This window comes from Nannospalax galili, unplaced genomic scaffold (genome assembly GCF_000622305.1).
Source record: "Nannospalax galili isolate Female #2095 unplaced genomic scaffold, S.galili_v1.0 scaffold335, whole genome shotgun sequence".
Classification (NCBI taxonomy): Eukaryota; Metazoa; Chordata; class Mammalia; order Rodentia; family Spalacidae; genus Nannospalax; species Nannospalax galili.
In genome coordinates this window covers 4,482,544-4,492,821 of record NW_008337842.1, presented here as the reverse complement: position 1 = coordinate 4,492,821, position 10,278 = coordinate 4,482,544, and the positions used below count along the sequence as shown (strand labels likewise).

The 10,278-nt window shown below is 39.2% G+C and overlaps 1 protein-coding gene across 4 annotated transcripts in view; it reads left to right on the top strand.

Moving 5' to 3' along the window:
• Positions 1 to 10,278, top strand: part of Zc3h12c (zinc finger CCCH-type containing 12C) — a 79,676-nt gene that overhangs the window by 62,643 nt on the left and 6,755 nt on the right. For all 4 annotated transcript variants that reach the window (XM_008832814.3, XM_029563414.1, XM_029563416.1 and 1 more), the window contains 2 exons: positions 1,721 to 1,860; positions 7,902 to 8,136. In XM_008832814.3, coding sequence (XP_008831036.1) covers positions 1,721 to 1,860; positions 7,902 to 8,136 — 375 coding nt within the window. The remainder of the gene's footprint in view (positions 1 to 1,720; positions 1,861 to 7,901; positions 8,137 to 10,278) is intronic.

The window sequence follows — 10,278 nt, the reverse complement described above, 5'->3', positions numbered from 1 at the left end:
AAATTTGTTCCATGTTAATTAGTAGCAGTAAAACACATTACCAATTGAAATCTACCTGATGACTTTATACCCATGCTCAGATGCCAAGGAGCTCTGAAAGCAACCAACTGTGACTAGTAACAATCAGATATATAGAGATTAGAAACACATGTGCAAACATTTTAAATGTCAATTGCATTAAAAAATGAATTTTTCTGTATGAAACTATATTTTAATAATGAAATGGAGATCTTTTTTAAAGATAAAAACCTCATTTAATTTTATGTCTCTTGGGGCTTATACTGAGTACAATATTGTATAACTGTAATAATTCAACTGTAAACCTTAAAACTTACAGCCAATTTTGAAAGAGATGCATCTTAGCTCAGGAAATTGTTATTGACTATGTCAATGCTGTTGTAATGAAATGCTTCTTCTAAGTATGTGGTTATTACATTAACAATTTACAAAAGAAAGATAAGTTTTTTTTCCTGTTTTTCAGAAGACATTAAATTTCAGTATTTTCTGTGAAGTCTAACCTAACATCGACTGTACCTTTTGCTGGGGTATTGTTAGGCTACCAGGCAGCCCATCTTGCTTAGGGAATGTGATCTCAAAATTGGTGTTATTCCATCCTCTGAAACATTGAGTGCATCTGATTTCACCTCTAATCTTGTCCTACACCCCATTGAATAGTCATAGAGCCATAAACAGTCTATACTTGCATTTTTAGCCTTCAACATCTGAAAAGTAAGTGAATGTATCTCTGTTTTGTACTAAAACAGCTACCATAGGCTAGCTGGTTCTTGTGCTTCCAGACAAGGACAGTAGCCTAATGTGCCTAATCTTTGATATACTCTAGAAGTTATGTTCTTATATTAGTTATTCTGCCTTCCTTAGCCCCAAGAAGAAAAAAGTATATGAGAAGTGGAGCCCACTGCATTCAAACTATACAAGAATGCAGCAAGTTGTATTCAAAGCAGGAAAGGAGGAAACATGTTTAAAAACATGGGAATGTGTCATCTTTTGATCACCAGGTTCAAGTATATAAGCAGTACTGGAGCCAGATGAATACTTCCATGAGGAATACACTGAGCTGGGCCTGTTTTTTGCAGGACTCACACTGCTAGTCCAATTTTGACTGTCACTTTGTCATCATTAATCCTTGCCCAAAACAGTAGTATTGAGCTAAACTAGGCGCAGGCAGGAAAAGTGTGTGTGTGTGTGTGTGTGTGTGTGTGTGTGTGTGTGTGTGTGTAGATGACGTATCCTGAACATGTTTTTCCCTTCAGTAAGCGTGGGATGTTATTTTGCATTGGTCGCCTAATAAGCTTTGTCATTACTTAGTCATTGGATGACATATATGCTTACAAGTTCTTGAAAAGACAAAGATTTTTAAAAATGATAAATAATCTGTTACACTGGTTTTTGCCGGTTTTGTGCGTGTGACTTCTCTGTATTTGACTGAAATACTCCCTGTTGAAACACTTTTTACCCTATCATGATCAAAAAGAGGGTGCATCTCTTTAACTGGTTAACCTTTACAACTTTACATTTCAAAACTCACTTTTGTCTATTTCCTATATTATTTCAAGTTTCTTTTTTCTCACAGATTCTGATTTTCAGCTAAGTTGCTGTAATTTCAAGTTTCTTATTACTAGTAAAATTATGTGATCATTTCTGTTTATAAACTTGACTTTACGTTTTGGTGTGCTCTAAGTATTCTAAAATTATCTTTCAGCCATGGAAACAAAGAAGTATTTTCCTGCCGAGGAATAAAACTGGCAGTGGATTGGTTTCTGGAAAGAGGCCACAAAGATATTACCGTTTTCGTTCCTGCTTGGAGAAAAGAGCAGTCCCGACCTGACGCGCTCATCACAGGTAAGCCTGCCCCAGGTAGCTAGCTGCTTGTGCCAGGCTCCTATGAGATGCCCCCAAGAGTGCCTGGCGCTCCAAGTATTCTCAATCTGTGTCTGTTTCTTCAAGCTACATGACTGCCATTGTCTTGACATTTGTTATTCTCTAGTTTGAAAATGCTCTGGTTAAGCTGGGGTTGGTGGTGCACACCTTTAGTCCTAGCACTTAGGAGGCAAAGGAAGGTGGATCTCTGTGAGTTCAGGCCAGCTTGGTCTATGTAGCAAGTTCCAGGCCAGCTGAGGCTACAAGGAGATGCTGTTTCAAAACGACCACAAAAAAAAAAAAAAAAAAAGGAAAGAAAATGCTCTAATTACATTAACTGAACACTGATCTTTGCTATGTAAGTCAGGTATTTTTCATTTATCTGGAGACTTTGACTTCAAATTTTATAAAGTTCTGACTTACAGAGACATGCTGAGTCAGTAGGCCTGTTCTACTTTTGACATTCACTCTGTAGTACTCTGAACAACACCCTGAAGTTCTCCAGACCCCTCTGTTGTCATATACTGTATGAAGTAGTCTAAGCAGCTATGAAGTTCTAATAAAAAGAGCTCTAAGACCCTGAGGTATGTAGTCCAGTCACAAAGAAAGAAATGACCAGCTCCCAGTAATGTATTTATAGTTTGCTTTATTTCATCATTTTTAAATATATGACTTTATGGCAAAGATGTCTTATTTTTTAAATATTTTATTTATTATTTTTATTTTATGTGTATGAGTGTATTGTCTGCATGTATGTGAGTGCACCCATGTCATGCAGTGCCACAGAGATCAGAAGAGGGCTTTGGATTCCCCTGGAACTGGAGTTAAGGATGGTTTGTAGCTACCATGTGGGTGCTGGGAATGGAACCCGGGTCCTCTATGAGAGCAGTCAGTGCTCGTAACCGCTGAGCCACCTCTCCAGCCCCAGGATGTCTTCTTTAACTACTGATTATTGTTGAACACAACACATGTGGGTGCTGGGAATGGAACCCGGGTCCTCTGTGAGAGCAGTCAGTGCTCGTAACCGCTGAGCCATCCCTCCAGCCCCAGGATGTCTTCTTTAACTACTGATTATTGTTGAACACAACACTCACTTCAATTTTACTGACTCACAGTTCGCATCCAACGCTTCCTCTCCTCTCCTTCTCCAGCACTAACAAAAACTGTAAGAAATCCATGTGAAGGGAACTGCATAACTTTTTAGAGAGATAGAGACAGAACAGAGAGAGGAGAGCGAGAACCTACCATGTTACCAATGTGAAAGATTATTATAAGGCTTTTAAATTTGGGGTTTTTTTTTTATGTGTATGAGTAATTTGCCTGCATGTATGTAAGTGCACTTGTGTGTACAGAGCCTGCAGAGGTCAGAAGAAGGTGTGAGATCCCCTAGAACTGTAGTTACAGATGGTTGTTGGCTGCTGTGTGGGTGTTGGGAACTGAACCCAGATCCTCTGTAAGAGCAGCCAGTACTCTTAACCACCTGTCCTGGCCCAACGTTTTCCCTTTCTCTAACATTATTAAATCATTCCTAAAATAGGATAAGATGAGTGATTGAGTAATAATGGAGGCCAAAGCCATGGATTCTTCACTGTGTAAAAATAAAAGGTACTAACGTGATCCAGCAGAAAGTACCAAATATTGGAATAATTCTAGAAAAAAAGGACTTTTTTGTCTCTTTTTTTGATTCCTACCTTATATCTGATAACAATAAATTTTAGATAGTTGAATAATTAATTGTCAAAAGTTAAAGCATCAAAGATTATAGTCTTTTGAGTTGGGGCCAATCTTTCTAAGTTTACAAATTTTAGAAGTAACGTGAATGAAAAAATTGATGTAATTAAATCAAAATGTCACCTTCTGTCTTTTGGTCAACTTTCTTCTTTTTTATTTACTTTTATTTTTGTGTATGAGTGTATTGCCTGCCTGTATGTAAGCACACCCATGTTGTACAGTACTCACAGAAGTCAGAAGAGGGTGTTGAATCACCTGGAACTGGGGTCGAGGATGGTTTTTAGCTGCCATGTGGGTGCTGGGAATGGAGCCTGGGTCCTCTGCAAGAGCAGTCAGCACCCTTAACTGCTGAGCCATCTCTCCGGCCCTTTGGTAGACTTTCTTAAAAGTAAAATGCTCACTAATTGTATTTTTTAAATATACCAAGAATTAATGTCTTTAAAAAACTCATAAATTGATAAACGTAAAGGTGTTTCTAGTATTTAAAAGGTAAAATTGTGGGAATAAACAACTTAAAAAGAACAAATGAAGAAGGAAAAAACCCACCCTCTTTAGTAGTTAGAAACGTAAATGTAAACAACTGTTCTTTTTCATCCATCAAATTAACATTGAACTAATAATGTTCAGTGTTTTGATAGAGCTACTCTTACACTGCTGAGGAAATGCAAATCACTACTACAACCTTGTTAGAAAACAATTTATCTTAAAATGTTAATACAGTAGCTCCTCCATTCAAAGTTTCTCTTTCTGTGGTTTAAGTCAGCCAAAGTCTACTGTGGTCCAAAAGTACTAAATGGAAACTTCCAGACATAAAGGGGCATGGGTTTAAATTGCACCTGTTTTTTGAGTCTTGTGATGAAATATTGTGCTGTCCTACCCTATCCTAGCCAGGCAAGGAATTTTCCCTTTGTCCAGCATAGCACCCTGTAGGTGCTCCCCCATACACTTGCCATTCCTTGGTAGCCTTTGGACTAGTGTGTCCTCTCTGGCAGGGCCTCTGCTCAAGGAACTCTGTCTTACTTAATAATAGCCCCAAAGCTGAAGAGTTACATTGGCAATTTGGATGTTAGCAAAGAGAAGCTATAAAGTACGTCCTTTAAGTGAAAAGGTAGAAATTATCAAGTTTATAAAGAAAAATTATATGCTGTAACAGTAAGATGTTTTGAGAAAGGTCATGTTCAACATCATTTTAACAGTACATTGTAGTAATTGTTCTATTTTTATTAAAAGTTAATTTTGCTGAGCCTAATTTATAAACTGAATTTTATCATGGATATGTCTGTACAGGAAAAATAGTCTACCTAGAATTTTTCTATACGATCTGTGATTTCAGTCATGCCTGGGGGGCAGAGCTGTTCTTGGAATCTATCCCAGTGGATAAGCAAGGGAGCTACTATACTATTAAATCTGCTGGTTCCCCTCTTAGGAATGAATCCCAAGAAAATAGGCATGGGTACAATGTAAGCAATTCAGTGTCATATTATTTTGAATAGAAGAAAAAGTGAAAACCAGTTGTATATTCATTAGAAAAATAGTTCAGCAAATTAGGACATATCAAAATGATAGAATATGGATTAGAATATTTATACAGAATTGTGTGTGTCTTACGTGTGTTGTATACACATGTGCAAAAGTGTGTTCACTAATGCATACACATACTGAGGCCAGTGGTCAAGGCTGAGTGTCTTCCTCTGTTGCTTTTTACCTTGTATTTTGCTCAGAGGCTGGGCTGGTTGGCCAGTGAGCCCCGAGGTCCATTTGTCACTGCCTTCCCAACACTGCGATAATAGACATATGCCACCATGCTCAGCTTACATAGACACTGGGGATCCGAACTCAGGTCCTCATGCTGTACAGCAAGCTCTTTACCCACTAAGCCATCTCCACAGCCCCTAGGAAGATTTTTTTTTAATGAAATGCTGTGTTATATAAAACTCAAGCTTTTTATTTTGTGTGTATGTGTGTATATGTACATATATATGCACTTACATATGTCAGTGGTAGAAAAATACACCAAAAAATTATTTAAGGGAAATGTACCAAAATGTTGACAGTAAGTACTTAACCTTTAAGCTGTGGTTTTCTCTCTTCCTATTTCTTTATACTTTTAATTTTCCAATTTTTCCATGGGAAACTTACAAATACTTTGATAAACAGAGGTAGGATGTGATAAACTCCAAAGAAAAGGCAGCCACTGGAAATGTGGTACACACCTGCCTCAGGACTTGGGAGGCTGAGGCAGAAAGATCTCATGTCAGCCTGGGCTGCTTAGCAAGGCCTGTTCTCAAAGAAAATAAAGGAAAAGAGGAAAAGCACTGTTGAATCATATAAATGACTTTCGTGCTTCTTGAGCAAAGATAAACATAAGATCCAGAAGAAGGGAAAATAATAATATACAGGCTCTGAGGTTTGGTTTAAAAGTGTGGACAGTAAAAGTCGGGCCTCTGGAATGCAGTTGGTATGCAGTTTGCTTTGTGTGGTGCCAGAACTATTATCAGAGGTTTTCAGGTGTTTTCTTCCCCCCACGTAATAATTTTCTTGAATAAAGCCCTCAACCACATGACAGCTGATAGAATGAATAGTTCATCACTCTTCATTGCACATAAATAAATAAATAAATAAATCATACAGTAAAGTTTCCAGAGTCACAGGTTCAGAGTAATACTTTTGCTAATCTAGCATTCACTTAACAAATACCATGCACTGGCTATGAAAGTTATTAGCTGTACCCTAAACCTATGTTTTTAAAGTTAGAATTAGTTATGTATCATCCTAATTCGTTTTCTTTCAGCCTCATTAGCTGTCAAAGTGCAAATTAAGCAAGTGATGGTGACTGTACCCTAGTCTCCTCATTGAGGCTTCAGGTATACCACACATGTCAGCAAATACTCTCTCTGATAATAAAGTACCATGAGTTACTCCTGAGTGTCATGCAGGCAGTAAGTAAAGGACCTCTGAGTGTGCATCTTAGTGACTCCTTTATTCATTCATTCCACAGGGATTCACTGAGCATCTACTAATGTCCTTCATGGTCTGGATGGTCTGGGTGCTGATGGATACAAAGACCAGTGAGACAGAGTGCCTTGACCCTCTCCTCCAAGTGTTCAGGGACACAGAGCAGTTAGAGCACAGTAAATTCTATGATTGGGCCTGGACTTTCAAGTTTGTATGGGTTTTCTGTGGATTTGAGAGAGCAACAATTATATAAAATTGAAGTTCGTTGACATTAAGAACAGTCTTTACTGGAAGCTTCCTAGGCACCTTGACACTTGCTTGCTCCTCACAGCCTACCCACTGCATTTGTAGAAGTGAGTGGGCTCAGTGAGACTGAATGCCCGACGTGAGCAGTACCAGAGCTTGCACTTCAGCCACGGTTTGCTGCTTCCAGCACCCACATTTCTTCCCCCAGTGCTCTACTGCTTTTCTAAATTAGAGTCCAGGTTCCACTGCTTCACTGGTGAGTGATGTCATCAGATGTAGAGCTGGCCATATCACTCTTATGCCCGCCCTGCCACATACCCTCTCACATGCCTCCATCTCACATGGCCCTTTGCTCACCTCATTTCCAAGTTCGTCAGATCCGGGAAGACCAAGAACTCTTTGAGAAGAGGTCATTCTTAACCTCAGTGGCTAGTGGCCCACAGTGCATACTGCAGGGTAGGCCAGTAGTGTCTGTTGAAGAGGTGGATTTTCAAAAACTGGTAACTATATTGCGAGGAAGAGGTGCCCAGCATATGACAGCTGCGCGGGAAGCAGCCTCCTAAAACGTGCTGCTCCACCCTGTGAGCCTGGAGCACTTTCAGGCCATTTCCTTTGCTTGTTCCATTTCTACCACTTTTCAGATTCTCTCACCACCACATCTTCTATTCAAAAAACAAAAATAGCCATAAAATACCAGAACAGACTTGAGAGAAAAGTGCCTCTTGCTCACACCTGTGAACCAACACACAGCTTAGTTTGAGTGTTGCGTGGTCATTATGTGTAAGAAGGGAGCCGTATCATACGCAGTGCTGGTCGTGTCAGCTCTTAACCCAAAACCTCAGGCGGTGAAAACCAGAGTGTCCTCAATTATGTATAGTTCTTGTACTTTGTATTTTACTATTTTAAAGCTTTTATTGAAATTACTCAGAGGAAGTGTTTTTAGAAGTTACGGATTATATCTCTAAACTGTGACTCATAATCTCCAATTACATTGCATATATTCCAGCTCCTATAAAAGCGCACATTGGTATGAAAGTCACTATGTATTTAATGTCTTTATTCCTGAAATTCTACTCCTGTTATTCTTGCAGATCAGGAAATTTTGCGTAAACTAGAGAAGGAGAAAATCCTGGTTTTCACGCCATCACGGCGAGTCCAAGGCAGGCGTGTGGTCTGCTACGACGACAGGTTCATCGTGAAGCTGGCTTTTGAGTCTGATGGAATCATTGTGTCCAATGATAACTACAGGGATTTGGCTAATGAAAAACCAGAATGGAAGAAGTTCATCGATGAACGGTTATTGATGTATTCCTTTGTCAATGACAAGTAAGTCAGCAGCTGGCCTGGCTGCTGCTGAGCCCTTCTCTTCTTGTCTCTGACCTCGGGGAGGTTTCTTCCAGTTGCTCATTTCCCATTATTCCCCATGGGAGCCAGAAACTGAACACTTGTGGTGTAGGAGGGCCAGTGTAAGTTTGGTGCCCTTCCCTGAGTAATTCATCAGCACGGCTCCTGAGGCAGAGGAGGTAGCTTGGACCCGGAAGGACCAGCTGACAAAAGAAGAGCTATCTTTACCCAAAAAAGCTGCTGGTCAGAATGAGTTTAGCAGGATAGTTTACTAAACACACACAGTTTCACAGTTGTTCTACCAAGTAAAGACTCAAGTCTTGTTTGCAGCCTCCACGTTGACAAACAGGCAGATGACCCAAGCAAGCGTGAGTTAGTTGCAAGAAGTAAATGCATCTACAGGCATGTAGAAAAGGTTTGCCTGTTTTAATCTCAAACTAATCTTTTCTTAATCTAAAACTTTCTCACCTGGTTATTTTACAAAAATATGAATGTTTATGCTATTAAAGATACGTGAAAAACTGTTGTACAGTTTAGCAGAAGTTAGCAAAAGCTTAAAAACTGTATTTACCCTCAGCCATATGACCGTATTTTTTGTAATACAGTAAGGAAAATAGAAAGACCAAATATGCTCATTTCTATATTATTTAAAATTGCAGGAATTCCAAGGAAACTAAATATACATTAGAAAAATCACCTAAGTTACAATGTACACACTGGCTGCAACATCTAGCTGTTCACTTATTCTGAAGGCTGTTGAGAAATGGGGCAAGTGAATTTGGTATACTCTAAGACAGGAGGGTCAGCCTGGGCTACAGTGAGACTCTGTCAAAAGCTAAGAAAGAAAAGGACGGAAGAAACATGGAAAATAATTTTATGCTTAAAAGACAATGCATAAAACACATTTAGTAATTGTGGGACTGAACGATTGCTTTGTCTTCTATTTCTGTTTATTTATTTAGCAGTGCTAATGGATGGAGGAGGGCTTCGTTCATGCTAAGCAAAGACACTACCACTGAACTAATCCCTACCCCTATTTTTCACTATTAATGTTCCCATTTTGCTTTTGACATAACATTTTCTAGGTGTTATCTTTAACTCTTCTGATGGCTCCTCGTAGAATTTTCCATTGCTCACAGTACTCTGATTTTGTAGGCAGACACATGGGCTTAGTCAAGCTAGAACAAGGCTGGAACAAGTGTGATAATTCTTTGCACATGTGTTAGGATTTCTTCCTTCCATTGGATAGTCAGTGCAAAATAATCTTACATCCTTAAATTTCTTTTTATCCCCAGCAGTGGAGATCAAAGCCAGGACCTCACTTGTATCTGCAAGGCAAGCCAACTGCCACACTTAGCTACAGCCCCAACACTTTTCTTTTCTTTTTTGAGACTCATCAACTTATTCAGGCTGGCCTTGAACTCATTTTGTAATGCTTCATGATCCTCCTACCTTAGTCTCTCAAATAGCTGTGATTCCAGGTCTGCACTACCATGCCCGGCTTCCTTAACTACCATGCCCAGCTTCCATAGATGGTTTTCTTTTTTCTTTTTAAATTTTTAAAAATATTTTATTTTTTATGTGTATGAATATATTGCCTGCATGTATGGGAGTGTACCCGTGTTGTGCAATGCCACGGAGGTCAGAAGAGGGCTTCTGATTCCCCTGGAACTGGAGTTAAGGACAGTTCATAGTCACCCATGTAGGTGCAGGGAATTGAACTTGGGTCCTCTGCAAGAGCAATCAGTGCTCTTAAATGCTGAGCCATCTCTCCAGCCCCTCATAAGATGGTTTTCTATCGCAGCTGAGATGCCATTACAACAATGGGAAGAAAACAGACGTAAGAGACATATGTAATTGAATCTTTACTGTGCCATTGACTGTTAAATTAAAAATCACTTAGTTCATCTAAGCCTAAATTACAAGTTTATTGATCTGTAAAATAGAGCTTATACTTGGAAATGAAATGGGGTGTGGTACACATCTGACATACAATGGTGCCAAGTAAGTCTGTCTTCCCACCAAATTACCCACCCCCTCTTTTCTAGTCCCCACCTTCTCCAGAATGCTTCACAAGACTGATGTTTACAGAACTCTCCCAAGATGTTCTTGAAATAATTTTTT